The sequence below is a fragment of the Haliotis asinina genome, chromosome 5 (genome assembly GCF_037392515.1).
Source record: "Haliotis asinina isolate JCU_RB_2024 chromosome 5, JCU_Hal_asi_v2, whole genome shotgun sequence".
NCBI classification, from domain to species: domain Eukaryota; kingdom Metazoa; phylum Mollusca; class Gastropoda; order Lepetellida; family Haliotidae; genus Haliotis; species Haliotis asinina.
The window spans coordinates 76,997,921-77,017,568 of record NC_090284.1 but is presented as its reverse complement, the minus strand read 5'-3'; the positions used below and the strand labels follow the sequence as shown (position 1 = coordinate 77,017,568).

General features: G+C 43.4%; 1 protein-coding gene across 1 annotated transcript; it reads left to right on the top strand.

Moving 5' to 3' along the window:
• Nucleotides 1–2,539: 2,539 nt before the first annotated feature.
• On the top strand, nucleotides 2,540–18,995 carry LOC137284044 (uncharacterized). Its single transcript, XM_067815701.1, has 7 exons — nucleotides 2,540–2,577; nucleotides 2,712–2,790; nucleotides 3,753–3,864; nucleotides 16,443–16,604; nucleotides 17,501–17,603; nucleotides 17,842–18,015; nucleotides 18,373–18,995. Exons 1-7 carry the CDS (start codon nucleotides 2,540–2,542, stop codon nucleotides 18,599–18,601), a joined length of 897 nt encoding a protein of 298 aa, XP_067671802.1. The 3' UTR covers nucleotides 18,602–18,995.
• The last annotated feature ends 653 nt before the right edge of the window (nucleotides 18,996–19,648 follow it).

Genomic DNA, 19,648 nt, shown 5'->3' with positions numbered 1-19,648 from the left:
TACACAACTCTGAGACGTACTTTTTATCATACTGCAAAAGTCGCATATGGAATAACCAAAATGCCAGGAACACAACTATCACGTGAAGCCTATGTCGAGATCTCGAGAAGCAGAGTACGTATCACATATCATAAGTTAGTAGTGAGTCACCTTCACTCATATTAATTTATACCTCCCCTTAACACGACTTTTCTCCCTTTTAAAATTGAGGTTGGGGTCCATATAACCTATGAAATAAACCCTCACTTATATTAATAATTATTTACAGGCCAAGGCAGTACGTCAACATTGTGGTATTGCAAGAAATCCATAGCAACCCTTCCCATATGAGTCCTGTTGGAATGTTAACCCAGCGCCATGACGACGCAGAAAAGGAATTGAAACAGATCTGAGAATCTGATCCCTGTAGCCCACATTAGTAAAGCTGCCCTGAACAATCACCAAAGGAGCTCTTTGGTGTGCTGTGCCCAAATCATCACGGAACCACCACCAAAGCGATTCCTCTCCAAGATACAGCCCTGTGCAAAACGTTTTCCCACGCGTCTATAGACACGTTGACGTCCACCACTATGGGAAATGTCAAAACTGGACTCATCTGTAAATATAACATTTCTCCACCAAAACAAGGGTCTGCGGACATGATTTCGGGACCACATACAACGAGCTTGTCGATGGCGTTGTGTCAGGATACGTCGTATGGCAGGACGTAGTGGTCTGATCTCGTGATGACGTAAACGTTGTCGAACTGTGTTGAGGTGAATACAGCGAAATCTTGCTACAGTATTGTGTGGCATTCATTTGCTCTGTTTCTCATTTCCGGGATGCACGTGCAACAACGTATTGCACGTCCCAAAGACGAAACCACAGACGTCACGGATCGTGGCACAAGCATGCATGTTTCTACATAGGTTTCTTTATGTGCCTAGTATAGATCCGGTTGCAACATCCCTCCACACTCAGTTCACTGAGTTAACTTATATCAGTCAAGGATTTTCAGGCGGCAGTTTCCTCAGATCCCAGTCAGTCAGAGCTTCAGTATCTGATTCAACCTTTGGAGATTAATGGTTGTGATCCTTGAAGTTTCTATTGCTGCATAGTTGAGTCTAACGCCTCAAGTGGTAGACTACAACTAAATATTGGAAGGAGATTATGTCCAGATATGGGTATGACCTGGTCTCCATGTAAGTGGACAAGAGAGTGGAGGGGCGTATTCCTAACAAGTTTGGAAAAATAATTTTTAGAATAGTACCTCTAACATTTGAGGTAGATGCCCATGCATTGTCCCCCTGGCATCCCTGAGTACTTTTCTTAGGGTTTCCAGAGAAAGGTTATGAAGCACTTACGTCAGGGGAGATCACAGCGAAATCGCGCTTGGAAAGACCACTGAGAAAAGAGTCCACACAAGGCCATGGACTTTCATTCAAGCTAACTTGTAGATCAGAAACCAGTTTCAGGAAATACATCAATCATGTGTTTGGGGTAGTAATGTAAGACATATGACCCTTGGTGATATTACACCATGGAGTGACTGAACCCCAGTTACAGGCAATAAGAGAGAATATCGTTATGCAGCTATCCAGAGAACAATAGAGAAGAATGTCAGAAGTGGAACACTAGTTGCACCATTGTGGCCCTTTGCAGTACATGGCTGAAATACTGACGAGGTGACTTTAAACATTAACTCACACCCACAGTATATAACTAAACTGAGTAGCATTGGTAGTCATCACGTAGAAGAATTATATTAAAGACCACAGATATCACAGGACATAGGTCACACAACACAATGTGATTGACTTACCGGAGTCCATCTCAATCACCTGTAGTGGCCAGACATGCACATAGGCACATGACAGAGGTCGCAGATCAAAATGATTTCCCCGCTCAGATACATTTTCAATTCAGTTCCAACAAATTTGCGGTTTTTGCGGTTGCATGCAATTCAATGCATATGCAAGACTTTGTTTATGCTTATGCATATGTTTGCAAGACTTGATCACTCTTTGGTACTCTTGCATATGGACAGGTTTTTCAAGTTATTTCAACCACAATCAAAGCTACAGTCACAGGCAACTTTGTATGTGACCTCAGCAATTATTGCTTCCTTACGTAAAATATACTGATCACGATAATTCTGTTTGTGGTGCACATTAAAAAGATCATGGATCCACATGGTCAAGAAATATTGCATTCGAGAACCTCTAGCACCACCCAGGACTCCAGGCACCGTTAAACTTGGCCGGGTTAGATCGAGGGTCAGAGGGTGGGTCCATCGCAGGCACATGAGTTCCATTCTTCAGGGCCAGCATCGGCACGAGGAAGTTGACGAGGGCGTGGTTGTCCTTAGCGATGTCTTGGTGCTCCGTAGGGTCGGCGCTGATGTTGAACAGCATAACTAACGCTGTCACTAGAAGAGTCGTCCACTACGGGGGTCTTCAACCTTTGTGGGATGGTGATCAGGTCCGCTGGCATGGACTTAGGCTGCTCTATGAACACCACACTATCCTGGAGCCCCGTGTGGTAGGGGAACTCGCCCGACATGAAGCAGTTTCTTGAGGGGGAACACAGCGGCTGGACGTAGGAGGAGTTGAGGATGACGCCGTCACGGGCGAGGCGGTCAAGTGTCGGCGTCTGGATGTCGGGGTTGATCCAGCCAACGTCATCTCATCCAAGGTCATCTGCCACGATGAAGACAATGTGTGGTTTGCCAGCAGCATCAGTGCTGCTGAAACAAGAGACGACTACAGCAGCGAGAAGAACACCGTAAAGCGCCATGACCATGAAGAGACTGTGATGTACCTTATGACATTGCTTGATCGTTCTGTGTTAAGATCAATATATAGGTTACTATTATCAGATCATGTTAAACGTTCATAGCTACGGTTTTATCGCATTCTTATCGTGAACCATTTGAAGGTCTAGTTCATGTTTCCTATTTCAAATGATAATAATGTAAGAACAATAAACTTGAGAAAACGTTATAAAAGAAATACTCGATGTGTGTACATCTCTCTCCTTCTCTCTTTGCATATGCACAGTCACTGAAAATAGGATATTGAAGGATGTCAACCCACGGAAATATTAGCTAATGGTAACCACGTCATCAGAAAAACCTAAGCGTATATTCTCAAGGTCAAACATTGTGATTTATGTGGATTTTCGTTTGCTGTCAGTGACTGGGGAGTTTTGTAAGTCCCGCCAAACGCTGAACAGTAGCCGTAGTCTGATTAGTTGTATCCGTTTCGCATTTGATTGGACGGTCATAGGTCGCTCAAAGGTTACCTGACACGACCTTCTATCAGACTCAGTGTTGGAGTGTAACAAATAATATTGAGACTAAGTTTGCTTGACTGTATTTGTTCCATGAAAATAATCATATGGAGCCCACCATCCCAACAATGTACTATCAAGCACCGCCCCTGACTGTCTAACTGAGGTAGTTCCATAAAGATTAAAGGGGTAAAGCACGTGTCTTTTGAGCAAGGTATGTGCAGCTACGCGCGGAATCAATTTCCTGCACATGTACTGTATGCGCACAAACCAAATATAGTAGATTTGCTTATTGCCGTGTCCCGCCTATTTTTCCTAAACGCGTTCTCTGCGGTGGTCCAACTTGTCCTTGTTTGACAGTAAACATACATGTCCACAGCTCCGTCAGCATATATACACCTGCACTGGTTCACCCAGTCAGTCTTTCCCACGTCAGACACAAGTTGAGGTGCTATAAGCTAGATTCTATTTGACTTTGCCAGATGAAGGTGTCAGTGTGCAGATCGTGTACCCGTCCTAAATGGGTACTGAAGTATATCGAGTTAGCTGTCAGAACAGACGACGTATACTCAACACTGCATGCCAGTGACAGAGGTAAGTTGACTGTATTTACAGTGTCGCTATAGTTATATATCTGTATACGTTGCTGAATGGAATCTAATAGCTGTCCTGAGCGACTCTTCTTGGTTTCTTGGGGTTCTGAAGAAAGAATACACGTGTCCACGGCAGCAGCCAGTGGAGTCCGCAGGGACGCAGTGTCCTCACCTGTCTCTGGCTGGACCACTGAGTTAAAGTCGAGATAAAACTAAACGAAAGTCTGACTGGTTATATTTTCTTTTGAATCAATCAGCGTTACACGTTTTATCTTCGAGTGTAATCAGTTTTGGTCTTTCCTAAAGTGAAACGCGCAACGAAAGTAAACTTTTTCACCGCGTTTAACACTCATGTTGAATTCTTAAGACTTGAACAATTACGTGTTTTGCTTCATTTGCTTGACAAAGACGAGTGACTCTTCAAACTTCAAACTGAACGTATAGGACTTAATGAGAATGTTATATGCAATGTAAGGGATAACAATCAAGGCGCCGGCCAGCACAAAAACCTTTTATTCACGACGACTGGACAAGACAGAAAACAAGACGAGACTGATGCACACATGCAGCACTGACGCCCCGCTTACAGTAATCTCCTCTGATTGGCTCACCGTGTCACGTGTGATGCACGGGTATCTCACTAAGTAAAGGGACCGTCCGTCTCATGTTTACATCTCACATTCCTCCCCTCGAGTAGGGTTTAAGATTACAAGATCTTTACGAACCAACATATTTTTACGTAGCATATCAGCTGTTCTCGAATTCACACACAGAAAATCACCAAAGATTTTACTCACAACAAAACCTGTCTGAAAATGTTTCTGACGAGATTTAGGACCAGTGAGAACTTTAACTGCAACGTTATCACCTATTTCAAAGCTTCTCGAATGTCTATTAGACGTATCTTCTTGACGTTCCTGTTTCCTTTGAATATGTTTCTTTGAACACAGTTCTCACAGACAACTCATGTCTGCTACTTCCTCCCCTCCAGAAGAAACACTACTGTAGATACGACACACGTCACTTAATCTACCAAGCATAGCGAAATAAGGTGATACTCCTGGCTAGCTATTCTCGAACGTTCATAGCCCCACGAACTTCTCAGGCCTATTCGTAACACATTGGGTACGATCAAAGTTACGAATTCTTAGGGCTACGAACGTTTCGAGAATAAGAGCCCAGTTGTTCTTTTTGGACACGAATTGTGAACCAACACGATTTCGGGTAACACTTTGTCCCAATTCGTTTCACTGGTTGCCGCTGACTGGTTGAGGACGAGCTATCAGGGTAAAACTGAGCACAACACCATGAAATCCTTAAATTCAGTGGACGAGAAAGTTGAACCATTTTCACTGTGTAGTGTATGTGGCGGTCCAAAGATGGAAAACAGTTTTTCAAGCACATACATTGTCAACACATACTCAAAACGTTTCGATGATATAGGGAGAGGTCCTACAAAGTCACAGTGGATAATTTGCCAAGATACTGAAGCTGTCCGAGTTTCACCAATGGGACTCTGCGGCACAGCATGAGGACCCTCAATACATGCTGAACACTGACTGACGTATTCTCGAACTTGTCTCTGTAGTCATCCTTGCTAATTTCCATGTTCGTATCACACCAAAAGATCATGAGCACGCACGAGCACGCAGATCATGAGCACGCTTGATAACAGCATGCTGTTTTTCTGTTGATAAGGCACAGATAGGTAATTCCTCTGAATCTTCCACTGGAAATCTTGACAGAATGTCACTTGGAATGTTATCTCTCCCAGGTATATAATCTACATCAAACTGATAATCTCAAAGTTCTAAATACCATCTTGCGCATTTATCAGATTTTGATGACATAATAAATGTCAAAGACCTATGGTCTGTTTTGATTACAAACTTTCTACCATAAATATATTCTCTTCCGGACTGCCCAGAACAGTGCCAAAGTGCGGTGGGCGAACAGTCTAAGGCGCCAGGTTACTAATCCAGCGAGTTCGGAGATGCTTGGATCGAACCCACCCCTGTGACCGGTGACCGGGTCTAAAAAACCTTGGAGTCAACTTTGTGTGCAGACTCCTTCAGTGATATCACAACCCCTAGTGTGCAGTACACACCCTGTGCACTTAAAAGAACCCACGAATCCGTTGGTAGATGACCAGATGGTGGCCACACGAATACGTACAAACACGTAGTTGCGGGTACAGCAACGTGCAGTAAACATGGACAAAGTACTGTGACTATGTGTCCCAGCCCAACCAGCTGTGAATGGGTACCCCGTAAGGATGGGAAAGCCCATTAACTCGTTGCCCCTGGTAAGGTTGCAAGAGATGTATAATCCCCAGGGAGTTGAGATTGAAAATACGATGTGCCGTTGTTATGGACATCCAATGATTGAGGGGGAAAAGGCGCCCTTGAACAGTTGAACTAACTGGATATCGGCGCTACACAAATATGTGGTTGCATTGTAAAGCTTCCTTGTGCACAGTGGAATAGTTCCGTTCAGTATTTGACAACTTTTTTGAAGCATATGAAACACGATGATCATTCTGCAGAAGTACCCCTGCTAAACCCGTTTTACTGGCGTCTGTCTGAACAACAAATGCAGGAGCATCAGGACTAAAGTCAGGATGTGCTAACACTGGCGCCTCCGTGAGAACAGCCTTAACTGTGTCAAACGCACTTTGTTCACTTTCATGCCAAACATACGCACGAGATTCTACTATGCGACTTAGTGACAACACCAGATCGGAAAGGTTGGGAATAAATCTAACAAAGCATGTAGCCAAACCAAGAAACGACCTCACTTGCTCCCATGTTCCAGGAACTGGATAATTCCGAACCGCCTCAATACCTTTCTTACCAGGACCAACTCCACTAGCAGAAATTGAGAAACTGAGATATTCTATTGTATCCATAAAGAAATGACACTTGGACGGTTTTAATGTCAAACCAACAAACGTCATTCGCTCAAACACCTCCCATAACACTGACAAATGTCCATCGGCCGTGGACGAATGGACACACACATCGTCCAGATACACCAAAACAAAAGCAGAGTTCATTTCAAGAAGACTGAAATATGTTTAAATCTCATCAGTGCCTCATTACGAGTCATTAAAGGAAAACGTTCGTCAAGCAACTGGTCATTCAAATTTCTCAGGGCCAAACAAAATCTTAAGCTCTTATCAGCCTTCTTAACCCACTCAATTGGTGAAATGATAGTTGATGCACTAAGTTCCACTATACCTTGATCAACGATTGATTTAGTTTGCTCATCAACGATCTTATCTATATGAGGACCAAACCACTTGCGACCCTGTGTAACCTTACTCAAATCTGCATTAGGTTTAAGTGTAAGCTTGAATGTATGGCCATTCACCTTGCCTAAACCTGTAAACAATGTATCTTTGTATTCACGGAGCAATGTTATTAACTTTTCCCAATGTAAATCATCCACGGGTCCTGTGTTAAACATGGGATCGCTTAACTCGCTCTGTTTCGAAGTTGAGGGAGTTTTTGAACACAGAGAATCCTTACACTCGCGAGCCTCACCAAGCGTCTGACATCTGTACAGCTTCTTATTCACTGGTTCTGGATTCATTACTAACGCACACAGATTCCTCGAGCTAACAACAGACCTGGCTACAAACAACCCTGTCTTGGTTTCAAAATTCTCAATACGTTCAATCATTATCTGTTCACCATCACCCAGGTTCCGACTAACAGACACCCGCAACACTTTCTGACACCTTGGTGGTATAACAACAGATTGAGTGAAATGTACACTGGCAACCCTGTCACCGGACGCGATTAAGTTACCCAGTTTGACTTCATTATGTGTAGGTACCAGAGTAACACTGTCAAATTTTCATAAGAAATCCCAGCCAATCAGAAAATTCTCGGTACTGTTTTCCAACACACTCGTCACTGTACACACAAGTACACTCGTCGATACTGCCGTCAATACGGACACGCATATCAACTGTACCTATAGCATATAGCGTACGTCTCCCGTAACTCGATGCACCACGTGACCCAAAGGACTGTGACATAACACCAGAATGTGTAGCCACCTGACTAAAGACTAAGCGTAATCTAGTACAACAATCTATCTCCTTATGACCACGTTTTTTTGCAAAATGAACATTTGATACACAATACTGCAGAATCATCAGAGTTTTTCAGGGACTCAGTATCTTGTAAGTGACGAGTCATATCTACAAGACTGTCAAACTTAGGCAGTTTAGCTTGCTGACAAACAATGATCTGTAAATGATCCGTAACAGATTTGGAATACAGACCATCATAGAAACGCTGAGCACAAAGTTCTTCCTTATTTGACTTTGCAAATGAAGGATAAGCCCCGTCTACTTTTAAACCCAAACGGTGCGCAAATTCATCAATGTTTTCAGAAACCTTTAGTGACAAAGTATGGAAATTACGTGCTGCATTTTGTTTACGTTCAACAGTCCTGTCAATTTCTTTTATCAAATACTTCTTGAACGTTCAAAGTCAGATTTTAATTCAGGGGTCAGAGACCAAACAATGACCCGGTGGTAAAACAAGTGCAAGTCAATGAAGCTTTTGTCTTGGACCCCAAACAATCCCCAGGCATTTATTTCGTAAATATTATCAATATATGCAGAAAATGTCATTTGCTTAGCGTCTAAACTGGCGTTTTCAAACCTCCTCCGAAAGTACACGAGTGGTCAGCATTCTGGGAGCCAGCAACATTCTCTCCATCAGGGACAGACATGTCAGCCTCACTCCGCGTTGAACACTCAACAAAAACTGCGACGATAATAATGAACAAAGTCAATTTTGCACTCACACGTCGGGTTTTCATCTGTTGCAACTTCAATTACCGCTGCTACCAAATGTAAGGGATAACAATCAAGGCGCCGGCCGGTACAAAAAAACATTTATTCGATGGACAAGACAGAAAACAAGACGAGACTGATGCACACATGTAGCACGGACGCCCCGCTTACAGTAATCTCCTCACCGTGTCACGTGTGATGCACGGGTATCGGTCTAATTAAATGGACCGTCCCTCTCATGTTTATATCTCACAGCAGATGAAATAGTTTTAGTGAACAACATCCTCACTATACCGCTGGAATGCAGCGGCTGAATGACAACATCGCCCCAGAGTGTCTTGCACTTGTCTATCATTTCATCATGCACTCACTACAGCAGGCACCCGTGAACGGCCACGTCCTCGTGGTGGGTGCTGGGTAACGCAAGATCCGTTCACCCCCGTTGTGGACCCGACGGGATATTGGGTCCACCAACCCCTTTGCCGTGGGTTGCGGCGCTGTGTCGGTGGAGGAGGGGATCCTGGTGGTTGAGGGCAATGGGAGCAGGACCAGTGTTTGGCCCTGACTTCATCTAGACGGGTGGTTGAATGGGCCCGGTTCAACTAATCGGCCCGGTTCAACTAATCGGCTGGTCATGCCAAACCCTGTGCATGGATTCTATGTAATTGCACAACATGTGATTTGAAATTATTTATACTTTGGTCTTGACGCCGTTGGATTATAGAATATTATTTAACCTGAATTTTGTTAACATGAACTTTCGCTAGCGTCTTGTGCCCAGAAGGCGGTGGCTCATGGGCCAGTCTGGTGGAAGAATTAATCTTTTGGTTTTTCTGCTGGAGTATATCATCCGTGTTGGAGACCCACTTGTGTTTAGCATTGTCTTCATGACACTCTGTGGTGGGTGGGGAGCTCGGATGATGAATCTTAAAACACTAAAGATGACACGCGACTGAAGTTGAATCCTTTTGCAGTGCAAAAAGGCATACAAGGCATAACTGGTGGTGTGAAAAACATTAGACTTTAGCGTTCAGGGTCACTGCTCATTGACGTCATTTGATGTCTAGTGAAACATTCATCGGCGCGGTATTCCGGTATCAGTCTCTCCTCACAGATCACCTAACACCAGCAAAGGAATTGTTAGAAACCGAGACCGATTGTTCGCTGACATGTCCGAACTTGATATTGTTTCAGAAATGAAAGACCAAGGAGTCATTTACGTCAAGCGTTTTACAACACGCAAAAGCCACGAAACCGTTCAGACAAACACTTACCTGTTCTCAATTTCTTCTCCTAATGCTCCCAGATCAATAAAGGCAGGATATTGTAACATGACCGTTGACACCTGCCTACCAAATCCTTTGGGGTGTTTTAAATGCCAGGAAATTGGTCATGGTGTTAGTACTTGTACATTGTCACTGTGGTGAGAAGACACATACAACAGAAGATTGCGAGAGTACTTTTAAGAAATGTGCAAACTGCTCGGGTGCTCACTCAGTTTGGAAACAGCATATGGGGATCAACAAGATCAAATTTGGTGTCACCATCCACCATAATATCGTCACATCTGGGTTCATCTTTGACGTTTTCGACATCATACTGCTACTGGAAGCAGATGGTTCCCGGCTCCCTTTGCGATACACGTGACGGGACCGAGTTTGCTGCTCCTGAGACTGAAGCACATGCCTGGTTCGAAGGCATCTCAACAAATATCTCAGAATAATGTCAGTGAAAGGTGGAACCTAGGTCCGGTAAACCAGTAATATTTGTTCCATACATAGCAACGCCGGCATCGGCGGGATGAACTCGATGGGCGTGTCCGTCTACGCTATTAGGCCACCTTTGGATTACGGACTTGGATTACGGACCCGCCGATCCCAACTTTCTGAAAATAAGAAAAAAAACTGGAAATTGCAGAAATTCGGAGGTCATGTTGTCGGTGTTCGGGTCTTCAAATGAAGATTCATGCGGATATTTATCCCTGGAAAGCGAGGGAATTCCCATGAATCGGTTACCTTAGGGAACCATAAGTAATCGGTTACCTTAGTGAACCATAACTAATCGGTTACCTTAGGGAACCATAACTAATCGGTTACCTTAGGGAACCATAACTAATCGGTTACCTTAGGGAACCATAACTAATCGGTTACCTTAGGGAACCATAACTAATCGGTTACCTTAGGGAACCATAACTAATCGGTTACCTTAGGGAACCATAACTAATCGGTTACCTTAGGGAACCATAACTAATCGGTTACCTTAGTGAACCATAACTAATCGGTTACCTTAGGGAACCATAACTAATCGGTTACCTTAGGGAACCATAACTAATCGGTTACCTTAGGGAACCATAACTAATCGGTTACCTTAGGGAACCATAACTAATCGGTTACCTTAGTGAACCATAACTAATCGGTTACCTTAGGGAACCATAACTCGCCATTTTACAGAACTGAACAACTTTTGGCGTAAATCTATATCTGTTTTTGCTAACTCAAAATTTAAATATACATTTTGTCATTGATATAGGGAGTAGGTATTTTTGACAAAAATAACAAATATATTTTATTTAATCTTAGTATCTAATTAATCTAATCTAAGCATTTCCATTAAATTCATCAATAAATATAATCTACTAAACTGTACTTTTAAACTTATCTGTACAAGAATTAAAGCATGCTGTGTGACTTATCCTTCCTCCTTCTTCCCTCCTTCTTCCCTCCCTCTTCCCTCCCTCCTCGAACTCTGCATTTCAGTTGAAAAACTCCGTAATTCTGATTATCTAAAAAGGGTGGCCTCACAAGAGATGAAAATGGCCCAAGTGGTCGAGAGGCAGGGGTAATTCCACAAGACAAAAATATGCCAACGAGCACTCAGTATATGCTAGGGGCAGTGAGTTATGTCTCCCGAACACGTGCTGTTCACCAAGTTTCATTCTTGTAACACACACACACACACACACACACACACACACACACACACACACACACACACACACACACACACACACACACACACACACACACACACACACACACACACACACACACACACACACACACACACACACACACACACACACACACACACACACACACACACACACACACACACACACACACACACATTGAACTCATTACTTCCTGTAAAAGTTAGCCAAATCATTGCTTTTTGACCATCGTATAATCAATTAATTTCTAAAGGATAGTCTTCTCAGGGTGTGTCGGCGCAGTGGAAAGAAACCCTTGTCACGCAGTAGCAGAGGCAAAACATTTTCCACACTCAGTCGAAGACATCAGTCGATTTGCAGTTGTGACCATATCCTGATCATCTTTCTTTCAGCAGCAGCATGCGTTCGCAGCGGTACGATGTTGTTTGGAAGCAAATCGAGTCTGCACTAGGCACAAATGTTTACAGTGTACATGTTTGTGATATATGTTTCAAACTATATGTAGTGTAACAATGAATGCATTGAAACGTTCTGAATGCTAGTTGATAAGGCGTTTTCAAGCGTGTAGGTTCCCGACTGCCGGCCCACCGGGTCACCGTCGTCGTCGGAAACGCATACAAAATACCCGGATGTGGCGAGCGGCTACTGTTTGGCTGATACAATGTCATCAAAGCTATTATTGTAGGAAACACTTGATATTTTTTAGTTAAATAGATGGCGATACCCTTTATCACTCAAGATTAGTAAATGATATTTAAGATAATTATTTCGATTTAACTCCTGGATAGTTGAGATACTTTAGGATGTAGGTTAAATACTTGAAGGATATAGCTGAGATAGTTGAAGAATATATAGCTGACATACTCGAAGGATATAGCTGAAATACGCGTGCCGACATAATTTCAAGACATACGATGTATCTAAACTAGTGGGCAAAGAAAGTGATCGATAAAATCAAAGCAAACCATGCAATGTTTTTAGGCTTTAATTAATTGTACATTTAATGGAGACGGCATTTGGGACAATGCACCAACAGTGTCTACGAGAAACTCATCACAGATGAAGAGGACGTGTCATGTAATGGACAGAGGGGTAGTTACAGCACAGTGCGTTCTGATTTAAAGATCACGGTTGTCGTGGACCGTGACTAGAGCCGTACAGTCAACGGTCAACCCACTAACTCACTAACTCGTCAAAGGATACCTTCAGAGCAGCACGTCCCAGGCAACGAGTGGCCCGTTTCTTCATTATTGGGCAAATCCACATCGATACAGAGTAGTCTGACATTAGAGGCTACATAATGAAGCGCGGTGTCAAAGTGTCTTTGGCTGAGAATTCTGAGCACTCAGACGAAACTTGTTGAAGATCCTGCCTTTTGGCCTGATGGTGTCGACGTCCGTAAATGGATACCGGGATGACAGCTGTACATGAAGACTGCATAATGGTGGAAGTTGACAGGATTATTCTCATGCTGGAACTGTCGACGTGTTTCAACCAGGGTGCCACATCTCAAAACATGCCTCTCACATTGTGAAGTGGACATTTATGAACCGAGTGAGCATCAACTCGTTATTCAGAACCTTCATTTATTAACACAAACTGCTGATCCCTATTCAGTGTTTGCTTCATGTTTTGGAGATGTCAACTAATGCCCGGTGGCTTCTTTGCATCTAGAGGCAGAGTTGCTTTGCTTATATCTTATTGTCGATGACGTATATGCTGCCCATTTAAAATTTAGTGAAGTAATTATCATTGGGGATCTAAATGCAGAAGTTAAATGTGCTCATTACAGATTCACAGAAGATATTCGATCAAGGGGAATGAACGATACAATTCAAAGGTCAGGCCCTACTTCAGTGAACACTCTAGATCTCTGTTCAGGTCCAACTTGAACCTTCTGCTGTTATCAGCATGGACCACGCAATATGAATGGCCATATCCTGTTGCTTGAGTCGACCCTGAGTGATAGTAAGTGCCGACATCTTAGACGATGCTCCTTCAATGTGTCTGACCTCATCCCAGTCATCTGCACCTTGTCTCTGTCGTCACCTCTACCAAGACTCAAGAGAGAGGGACATGAGGTTGTCTCCTGGAACAGGAGAAGTCAGGACTGATTGAAGGATTATACCCTTGCTGTTTCCCATCTGCTGTGGAGTATTGACCGATATTGTTGAATAACATGAACTCGTTTGCAGGCCAGCAGGGTGACACTACCAGTGAAATCATTCAGTTCACTCCTGAAACGATACTGGAACAAAGTTGTGAATGATCATCATAATCACATGATTGCTCAGCAATGTGTCTGCCTTGCTGATGACAGAGTCGTGGCTCTGCACACAGGTCCTACAGAGTATACAAGGCAGCAAAATCTGACTTCAGGCCGCACATGAGGCAAGCAAGTTATAACCACATCTCACAGACTTTCCAAGAACTCGAACAGTCCCATGACCTTGATATCCGGACCTTCTGGAGTTGTGTGCGGTCAGTCAGTAGGGGACACAAGTCAACACTTTCCCCGTTCAAGGGGCGGAGCTGTGCACAGTGATCCAGAGGTCATATCTGATGCTTGCACTAACCATGTTCAGGATGTATACGCTGCCAATATGAGACGATTTCAATTCTTTCTTCTGTGAGCGGCTAGAATCCCTAGTTGAGGATATCAGTGATAGATGCAAGGAAGAACGTGATCCACAGCCAATGAAATTCACAGAGCTGGAAGTCAATGAGTGTTGTACCAAGCTGAAGAACAATAACGCTGGTGGTGCTGACAAGATTGTATATGGGCACCTGGTGGCAGAACCTTGATGTTTCACTTGGCAACCCTATTCAACATCATTCTTGAATCTTGATATATCCCGGGAGTTTGGCGCAAGAGCATTCTGGTGCCTCTGTACAAAGGTGGTAATAAATCAAAGAAAGACCCTAATTCTTACCGTGGCATATCACTCTCTCAGGTGTTGTCCAAAGCTCCTGTCTCGACTGGACGGACTAAATCAAACTGATACCTTCCCTCACCCACAACAAACGTCAGTTGTCTGCCCTTAACACATCCTTCAGTTTGCAAGAGACGATACGCCATTACCACGAGCAAAGGGAGGATATCCATGTTGTGTTCCTGGATACATCACAGGCCTTTGACACAACAGTTTCAAATATAAGTTATTCGAGTGTGGAATCAAACGTTCCTTGTGGACTTTTCATGACAACATGTACACGGGGATGATGTGTCGAGTGTTCCTTGATCTAGGCCTATTCAAATGATGCAGGGCATCAGACAAGGTGATGTGCTTCCAGGGAAGCTGTACCTGTTGTGCATAAACACCCTGCTCCATAAACTCTCTGAGTCGAGTCTTGGTGCTGTCGTGATGCACTCCCACTCAAGCGGATGATGTAGCACTCATTTTGTCAAGCCTCTGTGTCCTTAGAGAGATGTGAGGATATCAGAGGAAAACGACTGTCGGCCTCCAACAGTGAAATTGTGAGATTTTCCATACCGGTCAAGATCTCAGCAGTTAAGGTAGGTTGAAGTCAGGTTATATGACCAACTCTTCCACAGAGGGAATCAACAGGCCCTATTGGAATAGTCAAACAACATGTCAAGCATGGAGCATGTGACGCAAGCTGCCATTTCCTTACGGTCAGGTGTGAGATCACAGTTGTTTCTTCCCAAAGCCCTGTATGGGTCGGTACATTCGACTTTACCTTTCCAAAGTTGAGTTCTTAATGCTGGAGAGATCTCATAGACACGTCATTAAATCAATCCAAGACCTGCCTGCCTCGTACCACTTGGACTCCTTGGTGTTACATTCATTCAAGTTTCCAAGAATTACGACCAATCGTGTAGTTGATTCCCACAAATTCCTCCCCACACCATAACACCGCCAAAAGGATGCACTTCTTGGACACAGTTCGGAGCTACTCTTTCTCCCCTGCGACGCATCCGGCCATCATTACCACCCTTGCCCACTGAAACCTACGACAACAATGTTCCTGTGTCGATGCCATTGCCACCGTTTCCGTTGCCGTGATGACCAGGTTGAGCAGATGAAAAATACGCAGATGATGGGCTCCCTGTGGGTCCGTCATACGTGGTGTGCCTGATCGTGGCCTGTCTTGGGTGCTGCCAGTCAGCCTGTAATGCTGGAACAGCCTGATGATGGCAACACATGTACATTCAGGGCCGTTTCAGTATGGCTGTTGTTGGCGCCCAACTGTGTATGTGTGTTGGAACTGAGACCGACTCACGACAGTTTCTAACATGTCTCTTATCTTAAACGTCAGAAATGTAAAAGATATCTTGAAACGGAAGTCCTTAATCGTTGTTTTTATCACACTTCCTTTGTCCTTTCTGTTTCAGAGTTACGGTAAGGATGTTTTCTGAAAGTATTTCCGCCCGCCCAGATGAGTATGATCTGTAATGCCTGAAATCTGACGAACCGGAAGGAAACGAAATTGTCAAATTATTGCCAGAGTTTCATTGATATCACGTGACCATCCATGAGGATGTGTGTCCCGTCCTACTTTTATATACACCTGTACTGATACTTTAAGAATGACACAGCAACGTACTTGTGTATATTTCCAGTGATATTTTAAGAATAACATAACGACTTACATGTATATACCTAATCTGATTTTAGAAGAATGACATCACAATATTTCGTTACAATTTTCTTCGTCTTCGACTTGTGGATTTGGACATGTGTTTCGAGGCGTTTTGGAAATGAACTGTATACCAAATTTATTTGGGATAAATGAAGTTTCAAAGAAGCATTGTACACTTTCCACTATGACTATATTTCCTCCCTTTTTTCAGAAATGTGCACAGCAGGCAACTACAGAAATAAAATCGACAACAAATGTTACCCATGTCCTGTTGGGCAGTATCAACCTCAGGACCTCCAAGATAAGTGTCTGCCTTGCTACAGCAGCTACAGCACCATCAGCACCGGCACTGTGAACGCCTCTGGGTGTATCTGTGAGTTGACAATAACCAGCAGTCTTCACATCAGTTAATGATAATCCTCAGTTTCCCATACTGTGCCCGTAACTCTGGCTCCATCTAGACACAGAACTCGTGAAGGTGCAGTCACTTTATGCCTTTCATGCATTTAGTCGACATGTCTAGGGCAGGACAATCAAACAGTCACTGAATACGTCCGTTGCCACATTATGTGTTACAGTTTACCTCTGCCACGTGGCTATTCAAACCATGCTTATTTCTTTAAGAAATTTTAAGATGTCTTATGACTCTTCCAGTCTTCTGCCCTGATGGCTATGAGCTGAAAACACCTGGCAACACGAACTGCACCCTTTGCCCATGAGGCAGCTACCGGTCCAACACAGACCTTCTAAGATTTAAAACCTGTCAAGCATGTGCAGACAGCACAAAATCGACAGGCAATGTTGGATCTAAACTGCCCACAGATTGTAAAATCCGTAATTACAGTTTAAAGGTCTTCGTAATTGAACGCGTTACGTACCACACAGACCCGGACACATACTGATTAAAGCGACATATTGGTCGGTACAGTCACCGAGGATAGTAATCTGATGAAAATACAGCACGGCACATATGTAACACTACAAAACATGTAATGTCTATGTACATACCTTAAACGCAGAGGCGATACGAACATAGCATAGTCCGTTTTACCACAAAATATGGTCACAAATCACCATCAACTGGAGGGAATACCAGGTGTTTCTGAAAAGGTGAACCTTTCACTGAGCATGGAGATTAAGGATCAGTGGAGGCTGTTAATTTTTGCAAAACTTTTATATCAGATTTGACTTTGAGTGACGCCGTAGCTAGTGCTTCAACAGGAGCACTGAAATTGTGCAGACTTTCCAGGCAGACATCTACTTTTTCAGCCTCTCACCTGGTTCTACCTGAAGCTTTCACAGACGTCGTGGTCGGTGCACTACTGGTGGTCGCCCTGGCCGTGTGTTGTTACTGCGCACGCCGTTACATTGTGTAGGTGGTGTTTAACTCCACGAGGACGTGTATAGCAATCACGTAAAAGCATGGCGAGACATACAGTTACTAACAGTAATATCGTTCTGCCAAGTGTTAAGAAGATCAAGTCTAAATAACTAATGTGAAGTTACGTCTGTCATATAGCCGCGGGCAAACCATGTTCTCCACACCGCCCACAAACACACGGGCAGTCCTTACATATGCTTCAACATTCATTAGTCTCATAACACAACAGAAAACGTAAGAGGAGACGAGAGGAGAGGAGAGGAGACGAGAGGAGACGAGGCCAAGCCGATTACCCTGTGCAAACACGTGAACCGCGGCCCGACAAGCCAGGACAAGCTAGATCACACAACGCTCGAGGAATGACTTCAAGACACACCAGACAACAAAAGACGTCTCGGGAGAGGTGAGCTACACCAAGGATGAAGATTGCCAATTTTGTCAGTTTCAGTTCACAAACACTTTCTTCTTACATGTGTGATGTTTACTGTACCTTGGATTCTTTCAATGTACAGTGACCTATCAATCACGGATTACAATTCTTTTAACCTGAGGGAATCCTCAAATGTGCTATGTTTGGTATTGCCTCATCGAGATATATATAACGGTATTTTTCCCAGCATATCTGTCATCAACCCCTTGAAAGTCAGAAGTCGGATCTTGATCATGTATGCAGTAACAACTGTGACAGGTCATTGATCCCTTAAGTCATCTAAATTCCAAAGATGTCTGAGTTTGACACGTTTCTGGTTCCATTTCGTAGGAGTAAAAGAGGGCACGACAAGGGGAGACACTTGAGTCCTCCATCACAGCGACACCCAGATGACAGAGACTGGCGACCTCCTCCCAGCGCCTGCAGACGGCCGACAACCAGTTGGGAAGCAAATCAAACGGCGCCCTCCGTCGTATCTCACGACTATTGTACATTCACCTCCGCTCCGAGCACTGACGAGCACGTATACGAGCATATCTACGAGACGATACCACTCTAACACATCCCGAAATTTTGCACTTCTACGAACCTTCGTGAGCAGTGAAATATGAATGATGTGTGTTACTGCCAACATAAACGTATAGGGCGCTTATCGCTATATATTAGACGTGGTTTCTTTTCTCCTAATAACCTCACTTGGCGCTCCCCTTGGCGTTTCTGTTTGCTCCCTGCAGGTTTTACTTTCAGTAAGACCTAGTAAGACCTATATCCTGGTTTTAACTTTTTCCTAAATCTATATCAACATCAACATTTAAATACAGATGATACGTGAGTGTTTGAAATCAATTGAAATATATCGTCGAAGTTCAAATTTATTGTGCAAATGCTCTACCACCGAACCGGCAAAGTAGCCAGGGTTGAATTATCCATCATTAAATAGGACAAATTGTTATGAATAACAACTTCTTTATTTTCTTTGTGAATTGTGTTTTCTTTGTATATTACGTTATCTCATTGTTACAATTGGTTAATATATTCATATACTTCAGTTCATGCATCACTCCTGCTTGACAACGTTACAATAACCTGTATCGGAACGTCGCACTCACGTAATAAAGAAGTTGTTATCCATAACAATTTGTCTTATTTGTACACAACTTCTGAAATGCCACTCAAACAAACTACTATCATTAAATTGATTTTACTAGCGCTTCGGTTACTGTTATGTAGCTTCACTACATATGATCATGTTATTATCCGTCATTGACAGTTTATATGTATAATAAAGCACTCCTTCTCGATTATGGTTGGGAAAGTAAGCCTTCGACCATCGGGTGAAGAGAAGTTTGACCGAGATTGCACAGCCCTACCCCCTAGTCTCGGGTCTTACTTTCCTAACCATAACCTCGGGGTCGTGCATCCTTCACATAACCAACCAAACAAGTTAACCAAAACATATATAACCTGCCGAGAATTCAGTGTGAAAAAAAGCTACCAACAAAGAAATGTGCAATCAATAATGGATTTAAAATTGTTCAGGCTGACAAATCAGTGAATAAATGTGGAAAGAAATCAGTATCCATTTGAGTTGCCGTACAAATACAGT